The sequence below is a fragment of the Hylaeus anthracinus genome, unplaced genomic scaffold, assembly GCF_026225885.1.
Source record: "Hylaeus anthracinus isolate JK02 unplaced genomic scaffold, UHH_iyHylAnth1.0_haploid 0, whole genome shotgun sequence".
NCBI classification, from domain to species: Eukaryota; Metazoa; Arthropoda; class Insecta; order Hymenoptera; family Colletidae; genus Hylaeus; species Hylaeus anthracinus.
In genome coordinates this window covers 25786347-25804077 of record NW_026533254.1, presented here as the reverse complement: position 1 = coordinate 25804077, position 17731 = coordinate 25786347, and the positions used below count along the sequence as shown (strand labels likewise).

The following is a 17731-nucleotide window of genomic DNA, read 5'->3' as shown; positions in this document are numbered from 1 at the left end:
AAAATTCTTAATGTGATGAGGACCACATTAGGAAGAATTACAGTTGCGACGATCGATTTTCTTATAAAAATCAAAAATATTTATGTGAAATTTTATGTTACACGATATTTACAATTGTCTACGAACTAAATATTTGCCTATTATAACTTACATGATGCACTTCAGTCTTGTTCTTTTTCTTTTTTTTCTTTCATACAAATCTTTTTCCTGTTCAACGTGTCATACTCGATATTAAAGAATCAATTTAAGAACGTCGGATAGAAATTATGCGGTTGTAAATAAAGATTTATATGCTACGTGTACGATGCAAGTTTTAACGTACGATTTTTCAGGTTTATCGATGCTCGTAGTTACGCCGTTCGAAGCACTATCAATTTTACGCAATGGAAACATTTGTGAATATTATTATTAACGTTATGAATGATACTATTCTCGCGAATCCTAGCTATATTATTATAATTGCTAATAATTATTTAGCATCGATAAGTAAAGAACTTTACATTTAAATCACAGACGTACGCGCACGTTATTCTTACAAAATTTGTATCCTTTACGATACGTGTTTGGTATCAATCACTTCTCAGTTAACATAAGTAGCTCGTTACATGATTTAACGTATAACCAAAGTTGCTGAAACTTGTCGCTTCTTTTCGACATTATGCGTAAGTACTTGCTCGAAAAGAATACTATCTACGTGTCATTAATCGTGAAACAAAAAGGTACGATCTATACACCCTGAAATTTTACATATTCCAAAATAAATAAATTTAACATTTCCCTTTGCGATTCATCTAACTAGCGGATATCACTGCCTTCAAAAATATTTACAATGTCCATGATACGAGTACTGTTTTGATTTCAAATGTAATCGATTTCAAAATTTTCGCTAAAGAAAAATATACGAGAATCGTTAAATTATGGAATATGATCGTGACCGTCTCCTTACGTATGTTTTTACAACAATCAAATTATAAATTTGATAAAAGTTCAGGTGTTCGAGTATAACTTTGCAAAGAAAGCATAATATGATACCGAGTCTTACTTTGGTTATACCTAATTACTTCATTAAGCATTATACTGGTAATGGTCATACAATAAATAATTGTGATGTTAAATGAAATCCTAATTGAAACGTAAAGCGTTTATCGGTGCTTGTAATAATGCTACCAAGGAACAACACATCGATCTTGATGAAACACTGCGTACAGACAAAGCATTGAAAAATAATAGACACGTATTATTTTTATCTGCTACTATTCAAGAGGCGAAAGGTACTCTCAAAGTTTGCTTAAGATCAACTTAAACAACAGATGAAGTCGATAAACAAACATACTTTGCGAATTAATCTACAAAAGGTGATGTAATTTGTAATGGAAAATAAGTTCTCGCAACCTAGTTAACAAAATGTTTCAAATGAATGATTAAATTGTTCTTTCTTTTTCTATATCCATCATCCAAGGAATCTAATTAAGGTTATCCGATTGAGAGTAGGTTTCACACCTTGAAACTAAATAACAGCTGACGAAAAAGAAATACATATTAAACGTTATTCGATGCTTCATCTGCTCAGTGAATTTCATACAAATTTCCATGTCGAGTGATACATTCCTTACGAAAGAAACAACTCCGTCTCCTAATCTTCACTAATTATTTCGACTTAAGTTTCGCGATATCGTCGATATACTTCAAGTCCCTCAACATTACTTTAGGTTCGATATTTATCAACCGTGCTAGGGTGGTACAATTCACCTTCATCCTATGCCCACCGACCACCATGTAAGTGTTCAACTTTCCCAGATTAACGGGAGCCCTAGGAATCCTATAATACGAGAACTGCTTGCTATTTGTCGACGACGCTTGTTCGTTAATCTTAGACTGTGAAAGATGCCTCGAATATGGATTCGTACTCTTACGAGCCACTGCTTTCACCTTAACAGAAACCTGACTTGGTCGAACGGTGGACTTGGCCGTAGACTTTTTCGCCACCGCGTGGTTCTTCAGGGACTCCGCTAAGACGTCTTTCTGATCGACGTCGCTGGGATCCATGTCGGATTTCTGCCATTTCACTTTAGTCATGATGCTTTCCAGCAACGCTTCGTAATTGTGTATACTTTCTATCCTCAATTCCATCTTAGGATGCACTTCGACGTTGTGCGTGGACACCAGCGCCGGAGAACCAAAGGTTTTGTCGCAATATTTACACTTGAACAGATTTATGTGTCTCGACACGTGATTCTTCATAACATTAATGAAAGTCGTTGTGAAGGAGCACTCGGGACAGACGTATCCCTTAGGCACTTTGTTCTTCTCTTCTTTCTTGAAGTTCAATGGCAGATGGGAGTGGAACATGCTGTGATGGTTCTTCATTTTGACCTCTGAGTCGCACAGTTCGTTGCACCACTGGCAGATCCAACCCTCCTGCGTAACACCAGATATGTCTGTCACTTGCAGATCGCTGTTAGACTGCTGCAAATACAGTTCGTACGGAGTCTCTATTTCTGTTTTAGAGCACTGAGCTTTGGACGAGTCCTCCGTTAGGTGCACCTCCTTGTATCTAAAGGGATAGTTCGATTTCGCTTTGGAAGCATCGCTGGACGATTTCGAGTCCTTGTGCACCGTGTTCCAGTGATCTTGAATCACGTCCAAGGACTTGTTGTTGAACGAACAGTAGAAGCAACTGTAAAGTAACTGATCGTCCTTCGAATCGGAAACCTGTTCTTCCTCTATGTCGTCGCTGTAATCGTCGTCCATGTTCTTCTTAGTGGACTGCGTGGTGCCAGATTCGCTAGACGAGTCTGGCAGCAACGCTTCGTCGAGCTTGAAGGGCGTGAAGGGATGATTCAGTTCCCAGTGGGACCAGAAGTCCGACTTGGAGAACGTGACGAAGGAACAAGAGAAACACTTGAATTTAGACTTCGGCCTGTGCACTCTCATGTGTCCCTTGAGACCAGCCAAGTTCAGAGCAACGAAGCCGCAGATGTTGCATCTCTTCTCGGTTTGGTCGTTCTCGTCCATGGTCTCTTCGCTCGGTTTCCTCTTGCGCTTCTTCGACCTTCTCGGAAAGACGATTCCGTACTCCTTTTCCCAGAACTGGTCCGTCAATTCCGGCCCACCAGCGGCTGGATTCTCGACGAGCTTCTCGGGGCAGCCAGGATGCTTGGATCGAATATGCTGACGCATCAGCGCTTCGGAATTCGTGCTGCGATCGCAGTAGGGGCAAATGAATCCGAGTCGCTTCAAATGAGTCAATAAAACGTGTAATTTGAAGCCGCGCCATCGAGTGAAGGTCATGTTGCAGTGTTTGCAGACCACTGGCTTCTCTCGAGACTCCTTGCGCTCGTCTATATGGAATATAATAATTAATTACTGGTAGTAATCGAAGGTTGGGGCATTCCCAAGCCGTGTCATCTGAATAACTCGCTTGTTTTTGTAGCTGGAATATATTATAATTAGACTGGGCATCTTTGTGCATTTATGGGAAATTTGAGTGCGCAAGAACCTACGAAATGCAAACAATATACAAGAATATAAAAAAATTGAAAGTAAAGTTTATGTTATAATATTTGCAGAATAAAATAAATTCCTATTTAGGTTCCGCAGTATAATTATAATAATATATACACGTTTGCTAGGTTGAAACTAGTGAAACTAACTACAGGAGTTAAATTGCTGTCTTGAGAGTATCAAAGAGTAAATAATTCTATGTATTCTTAGTTACTCAACGAACAGTCCTGTCAGACATTTCTGATTTAGGTTTGGAGCGCGAGCAACGTGTTAAAAAGGAACGAGTTATCCAGGTGACACGTCTCAGAGGACACTCAGAGTGTTACTCACGTTTCTCAGACCCGGTTGGGTTTTCCTCTTTTTTCAACGAGAAGTCATCCATGTCCATAAGCCCTTCGTTATCTTTGCTGCTGTCGTCTAAAGCGTCTACGTCGAAATCTGAGTTTGGAATGTTACTATCTTGCGAAGCGGAAGCCTTATTGGCGAGGCTCGCGGACCTCGATCTTTTTCTACCACTGGTTTGATATGCTTTACCGATAGACGTTTTCGTACTGTTGCCAGACGCGGTGGTAGTCACGTCTGTGCCACTCGCCTTTTCTGTGGCCGGCAGTCCTTTTATCATACGCGTTTGCCTCGTCAATAATGTGCCAACCTGCGTCAAAGGCACGAGTTCGTTTAGTAAACAAGTCGATTTACAGCAACCAATTTAAAATAAAAACTAATAAGAAAAGAAATAAGAGATTAACATTGAAAGTAATAAACATTCAATTTACGCAAAATCTACTCTAAAAATATGCAGGAATGTTGGTTAATTATTTCTTCCTCTAAAATTTATTAATAAAATAGATATATAAAGTTTTATTTTCAATTGGTTCCTTTACGAATACTTATTACACTTGTACGTACCCAATGTTCAATGTCGTCGTCTGGTGACAGTGGTTCATGGTTAGGACGTTCCCCGTTGTGATGTTTTGTAAAATGTTTTAACAAAGCATTCCTATTTACAGACAGATATCCACAATCCTTACAGTGCCACCTGGAATATCATGAAATTTGACTTTATTAATATCGCATTACTAGACTGCGGATTTTTATGCAATTACAGGGAATTCGAATGTGCAAGAAACTACAAAATGCACACAGTATGCAAGAATATAAAAAATATTGAGTGTAAAGTTCGAATTATAATATTTGCAGAGTAAAATAAGTTCCTATTTAGGTTCAATTTTTGTAGGTACATAGATTTTTTGCCAAGATTTTATTTTGCATAAAGATCCGCAGTCTACACATTACGCACAGTTAAGGTAGTTAAACTACCTTAAATAAATATCGTTTTAACGAATAGAAAAATGCTCACCTCGCGTAGTTCAATTCTCTGTAAAGATGATCTCTCATGTCGTGTTTATATTTGCTTTTAAATTGAACGCACAGAGTGCAAACGTACATGTTACCCTCAGGCTTTCCATACGGACCGAACCTACCGACATCGGAATCATTGAAGTCGTTGTCTTCGTCTACTTTAACTTTCGTCTCTTTCGTTTTATCAGCAACGTTTGACGCTTCGCACGAGTTCTCGGATTCCACTGACGCTTTGTCGCAAGACAACGACCGTTTATATTTCTCTTTCGTTTGTTTCGCGTCGTCCAACGATCCCGATTTCCCAGGTTTTATCTTGGCCGGTTTAACTGTCGATAACTCTACGTCGCTCTTCCGTTTCGTTGCTTTTAAAGGAGATTCCGAGGACGTTTCGTTCTCCTCTTCCAGAAGAATTCCACGTATGTGCCTGATTCGAGGCATGTCTCTTCTCCAAAGCGGAGTGGTGTCAAAGGGTTCTTCCTGGCCACTCTGATCGATATTGTCTACGTTCCTCTTATTTATGCCCTTTATCCTCTGATATACCAAAATGAAATCCACGCTGGGATCATTGGAATGTTTGTTATTAATGTGTTGCTCGAACATGATTTTACCGCTGGTTTTGAAAGAGCACAGGGTGCACTTGAACTGGTTCTTTTCATCGTGAGCAGACGCAGCGTGAGTCACCATCTCTGCTTTATACACACACTTGTATTCGCAAATGTTACATTTCCAATGGTTCCCATCAGGATCTGGTAGCTCTTCCTCGACTTCTTCTTGTACAGATTGATTGTTATCCGTGTTCTCCAACTCCCTAATTACTTTTACAAAAGGTCTTTTCTCAGGGTGCTTGTCCGTCAAGTGCCTTTCCACAATGTGCCTGATGTCAATGATTTACCGATTATTATGCGGAATAGGAAAGGAACTAAGGGAGGGGCTCGAATTCTTTAAACATCTGATAAGCGTATTAATTGATACATCGAAGATACATAGTCGACGATACAAAAAATAAAATAAACTCGCGATTGCTCGTTCTACAATTCTTAAATAGCAAATATACTCTTCGAATGAGTTAGAATCTCAAATTGTTGAGATTCGAAGCTCGAAAGATTAAAATTGTTGCGTTTCGATAAAGAACAACGGTGCATCAGATATTCAAAAACGATCAAAGTTCCACATTCTATGGTTCAAGACGTGCATCGTTTGCACGTGATATATAAATATCATTGTGTACCTATGGTAATGATGGTGATTGCAATGAGAACATTTATACAGTCTCGTGTCGTGCATTTTCAAGTGAACAGCCATTTTATCGATTGCTATGTTTAATCCTTCTTGACCCGGCGGTGGTTGTGGACAGTGGGGACATCGAAAGTATTGTTCTTCGGAATGCAAAGCTTTTAAATGACACCTTAACATTGCTTCGTCGACAGTTAAATAATTGCACTCAGCCACACCGCACACGTATCTATCGCAAGGAAAAGGTTGTTGCATCGTTAAATTCACTGTGCAAGAGTGAACGACGAAAAATCAAACGAAATAACATTTGGTTCGTTCGGTGTACGACAAAAAGAAATCACTCCCACCCTTGCAAGGAACATACACATTGTGGTTGCTACGTTAAAAATACGTGATACTTGCCTTTTGTGCTCGGGCACGAATTTAGGAATAAATTCGTCTTCGTTATCTTTAGAAGCTTCCTTCTGTTTCCCTCCCATTCGTCCGTTCTGATGGGAACTGCTCGCCAAGTTCACCATTTTGTCGAACATTCGTTCCTTCTTGTCTAAACAAGGCACGGGATTCACGGGCCCGCTTTCAGGTACGCTCTCGTCCTTCGCGTGAAGTTGCAAATGTCTTATAATATTCGTACGAACTTTCGTCGTGTACGGACACATGGCGCATTGCACCTCGCGATTGTATATCGCCTGTCGGGGCAGCGACTCTATTTCGTCGGGGCTGAAAGATAATTTCTCGGTGTCCATCGCTAATCCTTTCTCCATTTCCTTTTCGAAAAAGGACTTGGTGCTTTTACGTTTCTTCCCTTTTCGCTCGCCGCTTTGGTACTGTATGGAAGGAGACGAAATAATTATTAGGGAAACATATTTATATTTATGTATTTTATGAAGAGAATGATACTCACAACAGGCTGAACGACGAACAACCCGTCCACGGATGGATTCTTCGGGTCTGCCGGGACCAACTTGCAGTTGTTGACTTTATGTTTCGTCTTCATGTGGGCCATCACTTGATAGCCCACCGTGCGCCTCACTTTGCACAGAGCGCAACCGAAACGCTTCAGTCCGTGTACTTTCAAGTGTTCCAGCAGGAATCCGATCTTCATGAAGCGTTTATGACAGTGAGAACAGTTCATCTGTTTGTCAGGACCACCCATAGAGCACACGCTCGAGTGAGATCTCAAGAGAGACGGGGTCTCCGCGCCAAAGTCGCACGTCTCGTAGCCGCATCTGTACAATTTCGTTCCCTGAAAGCCGGTATGTTTGATATCGTCCAGGGTCAAAGGTTTATCAGGTTTCGTAGTACTAGCAAAAGTTCCACTAGTTCCACTAGTTCCACTAGTTCCGCTAGTTCCGCTAACTTCCGTGGATACATTCGAATGTTCCACGTCGCTGGTAGACTGTTCTTTCGTGTCGCTCTCCTGGCTACGAGTATCCACCTTCTCTTCCTTCTCTTCGAGGCTATCCTTTTTAGTCGCATCGATCTTACTTTTCACGTCTTTCGTGGAACTGCTGTACGAGTTGATGATGTCGACGATTTCGATATCGCTGTCCTCTGCCTTGCTTTCGTTCTCGTTACTGACGAAAGACACGTTGCTCGAACGACTATTGACGTTCATCAGAAAGTCGGGATTGTCGAGTAAATTGATGTTTATGAACTCGTCGCTGCAATCGAAAGTCCCCGCTGGTAGTTCCAGCGGCTCCAGAGGATTCTTGTCGAAGAGAAAACTGGTCACCTTGTCTTGCAAATCCGACAAATTTTTATTCGTGGATTCTTTGCTCGAAGTTGACGTCATTGAACTGTCAGGATCAGTTTTGATCCTTTTTAACGGTTTACTCGTGACGTTTTCGTCGCTGTTCTTCGAAAGCGTGCCTTCCTGTTGGGCAGAGCTACTGCTGCTCGAGTTGCTGCCGAATAAATTGGATAACGATTTGTTCAATGCTTCGTTCTCGTCTTTGTTCAGCATGCTGACGTCTTTGGGTAACTGCGAGTAGGACGTCTTCTGACCCTGTTGGGACGTTGTTTCTGGATCGTTCGGAGTCGAATCTTTGGTGGTCTTTCCATCGTTGGTGACCACGTCGCTGTCGGCAATCTTAAAACTATCGTCCATCGACCTTATAATCAGCTGGTCGATTACATCTTTGTTTAGTTGCGTCTGAAATACAAGGTTTAAAAGAATAGTCGCGAATAATTCTAAAGAACTTATTAAAAGAATCGAATCTCAAAAATTCTTGATCGGCCTGGTAATTCTTAAAATAAAAATAATTTGAAATATTCCATGTGTTATCTACCTGAAGAGAAAGCGATCGTTCGAGAGTTTGAGGTAATCGGTTGCAATGGAACACGCTTAAATGCCTGTGCATTTCGGATAGGGTATCCGTACCGCTCAAGCAATAGAGACACTGGTACTTGTACAATCCATGTACTTTGTAGTGCTAAAAGAGATCGATTGTTTCGTTAAAAAGAATTGAAAGATTATTCATTCAAGCATGATCGTCGATAGGAAAAATAATTTACCATCAGCAACTGGTCGGTATTTACAAAAGAATTATGGCACACGTGACACTTAAAGCTGGACATTACTTTCCCATGTTTGGATTTCAAATGTACAGCGAAAGACTCAGGCACGTAGAAGAATTGCTTACAGTCCCCTGAAATATTCCGTAGTTGTTTATAATTGTTATCGAACTGATTACATATAACATGCATCCATGCATGCGAATAATTGTCTGACGTAAGAGCAAATGACATTATAAGATGCACAAAATATGATACATATTGCATATCGTAACATATGCATGAGAATAATTGTCTGACGTAAGAGATAATAATATTATAACAAATCGTACCATATTGACATATATAAGGTTGTACAAGATCGGATTTATCGATTTCTTCCTTCGCTGGCACATCCTTGACCAATTTGCCAAGTAAAATATCGTGAAGACCAGGGTGAGAAATGGCCTGCAACGAGAATACATCAAATATATGAAAACCCCGATCGACAAAGGAAATTGTATCGCAAAGAAAGTCGTTTCTTCTACCTGATGTATCTGCACATACGAAATCGAGATAGCCCTGTAAAAACAATAGCTGCACTGATAACGACAGTGCGCATGTTTGTCCATCAAGTGCGACTTCATTTGGGTCCAATTCTTCAAGGACATGTAACAGTAAGGGCATTTTTGGAAATCGAACGGGCCCTTTTTGTACGGCTTGATCGAAGCCACGTGCGTGTTATAGTGCTGATGATACTGTTCCAATATATCGGTTGTGAACACACAGTCGCGTCCCATGCATTTGTACAGGTGAGTGAGTTTAACAGGTTTCAGCATGGCGTTGTAAACGTCCATAGACTTCAGCTTGATCGCCGCAAGCGAAGGTATAATAGGATTGTCTTTTGTTTTCAAAATGGGACCCCGAACGACCTTCACGATTTTGTAATTCGGCGGTTGCGACGATCCTCCCACGGTGACCGTGCGCGTGGTCACCGGTGTCACCACTGTGGTCTTCCCAGTCAATGGGAATGATAACTTATTGTCCACTTGTATGATCTTTGATTTAGGAGCTATTGGAATGAAATTCGTGGCGATCTGCGCGGCAGCCATGGAAACCGGAGAAGGGGAGAGATTTTTCACCGGGATCAGCTTCACCATCTCTGGCGGACTCGATTGGATCGTCTTGGATTGGATTGGAATATTCTTTGGCAACGGCTGCGCGATGGTCACGGTGTTCAATCGTTTTAGAATAAGCGGGGAATGGGATTTCTTCAGGAGAGACACGCCACTTTTGCCTTTCACGGTAGAAGTCTCCACTGCTTTTCTAATGTCGTTTATCTGCAAAAGGATCACAAAAGAATTGCAAACTTTTGCGAATGGAGATCCTTATGAAATACAACGAAAAGTTTCAACGATGACTTACAATGGGACTCTCAGTGCCACTAGCAGCAGTTGGCGCGAGGCTAACGACATTCTCAATCTTCAGGAACGAACACTCTTCTTCTCCATCCGCTGCTGGTGCACTTTCCATCTTTGTTGGGCTGCTGGGTTCGTCTATCAAATAAAGTGTACACGGTGCAAAGCAAGTTTGAATATGTCTAATAATAACATACATATTTTTTATGTATCTAAATATATAATATATATAAATATAAAGTAACATATAATTTACTATAAAGAAAGACTATTTTATAAGATGCGAAACAATCTTGGGAGTAAACAAAGTTATAGGAAGTAAATTATTTGCACTGAAATATATTAGGTTGTCCCAAAAGTTTCTTTCATTTTATTAATAAGTAATACATACACAATATTTTATGTCTAATGTTATATTATTGAATTGTGTACGATTCATTTTGCTCCATTACTGTTACAACATCAATGTCTAAGAAATTAGATTGTCTATTTATATAAACACTGCCACAGAAAATAATTGAATGAAACTCACGTAAGAAACTTTTGGGACAACATGTTCAAATGGTAAGTAAAACATTTCTGTTCAAACAATTTACGTTTTTAGGTTAATACAGTATTTATATTAGCACCAGAGAATAACAGTAAATGTCTCTAAATTTTCTATTCTTCTACCAAACTATAATCGAGTAAAGTATAGAAAAATAACTAAGACACCTCTTATACGTACCATTTCTTGGTGTCTGTTCCTCTTCTTGCGTAGTAGGAGGTGGCGTGGATACAGACAACATGTCCCCACTTAATCGTCTCAGTCTAATGAAGTTCTTAGGTGGATTGGAATCATCGTTATTCTCTGGTACTATCTCATGAAATTTATTCAATTTCCCAACGAACTGCTTGATGCTATTTATGGGCACCACGTCTGGTGGTTTTGGTAGATCTGTGTCTGACTTATCGGTTGCTTCTCCAGACTTAACGGAACTGTCATCAGCAGATTCGATTGGCTTGGTAGCTTGAAGCTGGGCAGCGAGCCTCTGTATAGTAGTCATCATTGGATCCTTGGAGGACGCATTGATGGTAGAAGTCTCCTTCAAGATCATGTTCACATCTGTGGACAGTTCTGCATCAGACTGCTCGCTACTCGAATCAGACTCGTAAATGCGAGTCGAGCTCCTCGCGTTCTCGTTATCGCTGGTCTCTCCCTCGCTTTCATCGTTCTTCTTCTGATCCGATATGGCCAAAGGGTCTTCTGCTTCGGTCGTGAACAAGGGATCGCAATTTGTGGTACAACTCTCGGACAGTTTATCATCAAGGGTCTCTTGGAGCACGGGGAGGATCGCATCGAAGGTTTCAGCAGTAGGTAAAGGGGTACTGCAAGATAATTCAGTGCTTCGAGACGGTGTAAGACTGGGAGACTTTGGAGTCGCGTCATAGTCGTTCTCGTCGCCCTCTACATTCGTCTTCATCTTGTCTTTCAGCTTGTCTATGATGGAAAGACCTTTCTTGGCTGCGTCCTTCTTGATCTTGATGCCGATGTTCTGAACTACCTCTTGCATCTTCCTCTTACGTTCCAGCTGTATCTCCACCTCCTTTTTCTCTAATTCTGGGGGACAAACAAAGACGCTCAGGTTTCCTGTTGGAAGACTCGAGTCCCCTTCCCCTTCTGTCGTCTTCTTCTTCTTGGTACCTTCAAGTTCCATCTCTGCGCTATCATCCTTCCTGCTGCTATCCTCCGATAGGGAATTCTCCTTGGACTCGACATCTTTTCCTTTCTCCTCATCGACGTCCATAGGTTCGGTATTCTTGATGAATTCTATCCCTGTCACGCCTTCGTCGTTCTGCGAACCTGCAGTGTCGTTTACAGGTTCATCGAGGTTGTCCGTTTCCACCTGAGGAACCTCCACCTTCACGGTCCCTCCAACCGAGATGCTAACAGGTTCGCTTTTGACCTCGTTAAGGGACATGTTTATCTTAATAATCTCAGCCTTGGAGTCGTTCTTGTGCCACAGTGCAACATGCTCCTCTAAATTCGACCTCTTCAGCTGTATATAGTTGCAGCTGAGGCACAAGTAACCGTAAACGCAGTTTTCGTCCGGAATTTCATCTTCGGTTATGGCCTCGCTGAAGGTGTCCTTGTATTTACGACAAACTTTATAGTAATGAGTTTTCATGGAGGACTTGGCCACAGCGTGATAAAGGCAACCGTTGCAGCGAAACCTGTACTCCCCGGTGTGGGTTGTCCAGTGTTCATAAAACGCCTCAACGGCGACCTTAGCAGCGCCCTCTGTGATGAACGTGCAGATTCTGCAAGTGAACTTGCACGTCTCTTCTGTCGAAGGTTCCGGGGATGTGTTCTCCGCGTCGTTCATCTTGGCGTCCCGGATCGCCAGTTGGGCGTCCGCTGGGTTCAGCCTGGAGATAAGGATCTCCCTGCCGGAGTGGCTCATTTTGTAATGGTGGACGATGTTCTTACCGGTGAAGGTACAGAGGAGGCACTTGTACCTCTCCTGGCCTGTCCACGCGTAGTCGACGAGGCTGTCTATGTCCAGGTCGTAGAAAGATTTACTTACTTTTGTTTTACTCTTAACGTTCTTTGATGTTTCATTGAGGGTAGCACTGTCGTCTTCTTTTAATAGCGACTCCTTACCGGAGTCTTTGGTACCTTTCACAGTGGAAGCATTCTCCTTTTCATGGGTAATTTCATGTTTTTTCTGTTGAGGCATTTGATCATCGTGCTCCGTGATACTCTCGTTGGTGGTGTTGTACAAGCTGTTCTCTTCGTCTTTGTCCTCGTCAACCAGAGACTTCCCTTCGGCATTCTTTGCATCGGAGTCGTCCTTGGACATTGCTGCGCTTTTCTTCTTCTTCTTCTTAGACAGAATCCCCATTTGCCACTTCTTCTTCTTCTTCTTCCCCAGGGACTTCTTGGCGCTCGTTTCGTTAGAGTGATCATTGACAACGTCTTCATCGATATCCGCGTCGCTTCCTTTGTCCGGTAAGGCTTCCTGCTTGATGGCCTCGGACTTGGATGCCGTTAAGCCAATTAAAATATTGCTGAGGAGCTCCTCGTTGCTGCCGATATCCGCTTTCACCGCCAGAGGCGCTGCCTTCCTGGCGGAGGCGACGCTGCTGGTCATGGAAACACTGGACATCACGCTTTCCTCGTCCGTTAAGATGAGTTCCTCGCCTTTGATCTCGTTCAATTCGACCCCGGGCTTCTTCTTGCCTTTTTTAGGAGAACTCGCCTTTTTCTTTTCCGTTGGCTCGGACGTTTCCGGTTCCGATTTGTCAGGCCGGAGGGAGACGTCCACGGCCGCCGCCAGCTCGGACACGTCGATGCCGAAGCTTTCATCAGAGGAGCTATCGAACATGACCTTGGAGCATTCGAATTTAGAGATGTCCGCCTTCTCGACCAACACGCGCGGCTCCTTGATGGTTTCTTTGTTGATGATGCGTTTGCTTCGCCTCCTCCTCTCCGGCTCGTCCAGGCTCGCGTCTTGATCGTCCACCGGGTTGCACCTCTGAGCCAGTTCCGTTCTCAACGCCAGAGGTTGGTCCTCCTCGCTGTCGGAGCTCTGATCGACCTGCTTCGTGCGTTGACGAGTCACTCGCTGGGCCTCCTTCTTGGACTTGCTCTTCTTGCTAGACGAGACTTGCTCTTCAGGACGAGACTTTGGGGGCTTTTTCGACTTGGAGGTTAGCTGGGTTGGATGGCAAGGCTCGTCGGTGTCGGAGGTAGCCTCGGGGCAACGCTTGCCTGGCTCCTCCTTTTTAGAGGTAGTGGTTTGGATGGGAAGAGTAGAGCTTTGTTGGCCCTCCTTCTGAGCGCGGCACTGTCGATGCCCGGTCGCGGACACGACGTCGTTGCTGATGAACATCTCCCGTATGTCCTCCTGGAGCATCTCCAAGGAGTTCCTTCTCTTAGCTTTCGCTTTAGGGGTCTTGTTAGCGTTGTCCTTGTCTTCTGCCGACTCGTCGTTCCTGGAATCTTCCTGACCGTCCGGCGCCACTGTTTCTGGCTTCTCTTCTGGGTTGAGCTCCTCGCTTTTTGGGTCCTCTCGAACCCCGGTACTCGGTACCCCGGTACTGGGTACCCCGGTACTGGTTGGCGCCATCTGAACGTCTTCTTCGAGAACATTCTTCTTAGACGAGTCGACATCGGCGGAGTCGAGCTCCTCGCTACTTTTAGCTACCCTAGGCGTTTTATCCTCAACAGACTCGTTCGTTCGCTTGCTTCCGGTGCTCAGTATCCCCAGCCTTTCAGCCAAGGACTCGTCGTCCGAGCTATCGGAGACGATCACTCGTCGCTTCTTCCTGACCCGCGGCTTCTTCGTCTCCAGCGTGCCCTCCTTTTCCGAGCTGCTGCTCTCCGACTCGGATTCGATGATCTTCTTGATCTTCTTCAGCTTCTTCGCCTGCAACACCTCCCCTAGCTTCTGCATGAACTTTGCTTGCTCGACGAACTTCTTCCCCTCTCCGAACTCGAAGGACTTCCTGATCAACGCCTCGATCCACTCTTGGGTCACCTCTTCCTTTGGTTTCGACCCCTCCGGCTCCGCTTCCTCTTTCTTTTCGGTACTCGAAGAGGACTTAGGGGAAGTAGTGGTGATCTGGTAGGGCTCGACGACAGGATCGGTCTTTTCTTCCACGGGCTCGGGGTAGATATGGGTAGGTGTATACTCCTCCTTGGGCTCCTCGTCCTTTTTCTCGCAGATGATCCCTCCTCCTTCGTTCCAATCCTCCTCTTCCAATATCAGGTTCCCGTCGCTGCTGCTGCTCACTTCAGCGGTGGTGTCCTCCTTGTCCTTCCCGCTCTTGGCTCCCTCCTTATCCGTACACTCCGGTGTTTTAAATTCCTCCGGACAGTGGCTGGACGTGGGTGATTCCGAGGACTCGTTGCGCTTGATCTTAGGGATCTTGAACTTCTGCAGGTTGTAACCTTGCGCGGTCTTAGCCTTGGTATCGATCACGCCGTAGAGGCTCTCCAAAGGCGACTGCATCTTCTCCTTAAGAGCCTTATCCAGTTGTTTAATATTCTCCGGCTTGTGGCTGTCGGGTACCTTGGGAGGAGATTTAGGCTTCTCCTTAGCCTTCCTGAACGTCTGCGAGAACGTGGAGCCAGTGGATCGTTTCCTAGGGTCCCTGTCACTGAACGTTTCCTTGCTTTTAGGAGAGAAGTGCTTGTCCCTGGCGAGACGGGGATCCCTGACAGAGGGACTGGGGTCCTTCAGCGGGTTAATAGGTTGATTCGCAGCATTATGTTCCCGTACACGCGGATCGCGTTCGGATATATTCCTATTATCCCTACTGAAGCGATTGGAGTTGTCCCACTCGTTGTGGGTCTCCCTTGGCCAATCGTTTCTACGAGCATCGCGATTGAAAGCGCTCCTGGCTTCGGTTCTGTTTCTCTCGTTGTAGTACGCGCTTCGACCCCTGGCCCCTCCCCTGTCTCCTCTGTCCCTGGTCCAGGGGCAAGGAGTGCTAGGTCTCGAGAACGACCTCGCGGGATCCGTGGGTCCTTTGATCCCGCAGGTGACCTCGTTCTCCGGCCTGTACGCCACCTCGTTCGCTCTAGCAGCAGCCTGGGGGTCCCAGGACTGCCTCTGGTGAGAGTACTCCAAGCTCCTGTCGAACGACTGCTCGTAGGGTCTGGTCTCTCCTTGGAAATTTCTACATTGCGGCCCGACGGGGAACCTGGTGGGTGAGATCAGAGGCTGTATCGTCGACAGGCTGGGCCCGTCGATGGCGGGCATCTCGTCGGGTCGGGGGATGTGGTTCAGGTCCTGGGGACGCGCGGTGGGGCTCATCAGAGGTCTGATGCCTGTGGCCATGGCGGCTGGGAACTGGTTGGGTCTGAGCGGTTCGTTTATCGGATGAGAGGGATCCATGAGCAACGGCTCTCTGGCGGGGGGCACGTTCCACATCTCTTGGTGCATGCCCATGGGGTGCTGATACGGTTGAGGGGTGGTGTTCGGTATCCCGCTGAAATTTGGGGCCGGTGGCCATTGGGCGAACTCGTTGGTGTTCACGGGAGTGTGCATGGGAGGCCAGAGAGGGGCCTGATTGGGCATCTGCCTGTTGAAGTACTCGGGGCCTTCCATCCTGAACTCCTGACTCTCTATCCTGGGCGACATCTCTGGAGGAACGTTGTTCTGGCGTCTTGTGTACATCATGGAGGCTCTATCATCGATGGCTGGACCTCCATGGAGCATGTCCTCGTCGGAGGGTCGACAGTGAATCAGGTTACATTTCTCTTTAATGCTGTCGTGGCTATGGCCGTCGCGTTGCTGACGAGGATGTCTCTCGTAATTATCCGCGTAACGTGGCTGGGTCTTGGAACCCGGCGAGGGTGGTCGGTTTCTATTTTCAACGACCGGCTTCTCCACGCTCAAGGGGAACGTGCTCGAGTTGTGGATTAAGCTAACGGGTGGTCCCTTGGTTTCGTTCGGTTTCGAAGTGTCTGTCTTAGGTGCTAAGGGCGAAGGAGGGGTGGGTAACAAAACCTTCCTGCTCGTTAGTTTGATTATGTGTCTATCTATCTCCTCCCAGCGTTTTTCACTATCGCTGTCGACGTCCTTCTGCGCTAGACCGGTCGACTTGGAAGCTTTCGGGTCCTTGCTCGCATCTTGCTTGTCCTTCTTCGCCTCGTCCTTGGACTTCTCGCCCTCCGTTTTGCCATCGTCCTCGTTCAGCAGCTCCGCCAGGTCCTCCATAGACAGAGGTGGCTCCGAGACGGGAGGAGGGGAAAGCAACAGAGGCGCCGGGGGTTTGGTGGCGGGCCTTGGGATGGACTCCTTCAGCCTGGGAGACGTGTTCTTCAGCTTGGAGAACAGAATCTCGGGGTCCGGGGACTTGAGCCTGGCATCAGGCGCGTTCGCTGGCGACTCGGACCTCCTGTCTGTAGGTGGCGCGTCCATCGTCAACATTCGAGCCTTCTCCAGCATCGTCGTTATCCTTCTGGAGCCTCCTAGGGAAGGTACCGACACGGTCGGTATGTGTCGAGAGGTGTGCATCGAACCGAGAGCTCTAGGCTCGCTTATCTTCTGAGGCAGGTTACTCCCGACCAATTTAATCGCGGCTTTCACGTCGGTGGACTGCCAGTTCTTGTTCCGCGCTGCTTGGTTCTCGTTCTCCTCCAGCATGTCCCATTCCGTGAACGAGACATCCTCGATGCTTTTGCCGGTGTCGCGCTGCGAGCTCGGGGACAGAGTGATGTCATTGGTAGTACGTTCCGTGGGTATGATGATGGGAGCTTTCGTAGGCAGAGTGTCGACGGGGTCGGGACTGGCCGGCTTGCTGTCGTCCACGAAGTCGGTGCTGCGCTCCGTGGGTATTATTATCGGAGCCACTTGGGAACCAGAGTCGGGACTAACGGGGGGCGTTGGGCTGGCTGGCGTCTCGTGGACCTTTCTCTTCAGGCCTTCGTCGACTCCTTGCGCGACCTTCGGCCTGCTTTGCTCAGCGTTCTCGGCTCCACTGAAAGCGGTCGTGACGTTTATGGACCGAGCACTTGATGCTTTTAGACACATGACAGAGTTTTAGCAGTTTCTACAGTTCTATAGTCGTTTGTTTTTAATTGAGCCAATTTGTTTTAGGTAATAATATATATACAATGATCATAGTATATATTAGGTAATAATATATATACAATGGTCATGTAAGGAAGAGTGGCACTTCCAAAGAGGAACAACGAATTGGATAAGATAGATAAGAATAGTGCAGATCAA

At 45.3% G+C, this 17731-nt stretch overlaps 1 protein-coding gene across 6 annotated transcripts in view; it reads right to left on the bottom strand.

The window, feature by feature from the left end:
• Positions 1-52: 52 nt before the first annotated feature.
• The window catches only part of LOC128890969 (uncharacterized), a 25037-nt gene continuing 7358 nt past the window's right edge, over positions 53-17731 (bottom strand). For all 6 annotated transcript variants that reach the window (XM_054150039.1, XM_054150076.1, XM_054150031.1 and 3 more), the window contains exons 5-17: positions 10735-17480; positions 10015-10145; positions 9138-9929; positions 8943-9057; positions 8611-8744; positions 8385-8528; positions 6998-8248; positions 6499-6920; positions 6092-6325; positions 4862-5737; positions 4411-4540; positions 3835-4156; positions 53-3341 (exon numbers count right to left, since the gene is read on the bottom strand). In XM_054150039.1, coding sequence (XP_054006014.1) covers positions 1648-3341; positions 3835-4156; positions 4411-4540; positions 4862-5737; positions 6092-6325; positions 6499-6920; positions 6998-8248; positions 8385-8528; positions 8611-8744; positions 8943-9057; positions 9138-9929; positions 10015-10145; positions 10735-17480 — 12991 coding nt within the window. In that variant the 3' untranslated portion in view covers positions 53-1647. The remainder of the gene's footprint in view (positions 3342-3834; positions 4157-4410; positions 4541-4861; positions 5738-6091; positions 6326-6498; positions 6921-6997; positions 8249-8384; positions 8529-8610; positions 8745-8942; positions 9058-9137; positions 9930-10014; positions 10146-10734; positions 17481-17731) is intronic.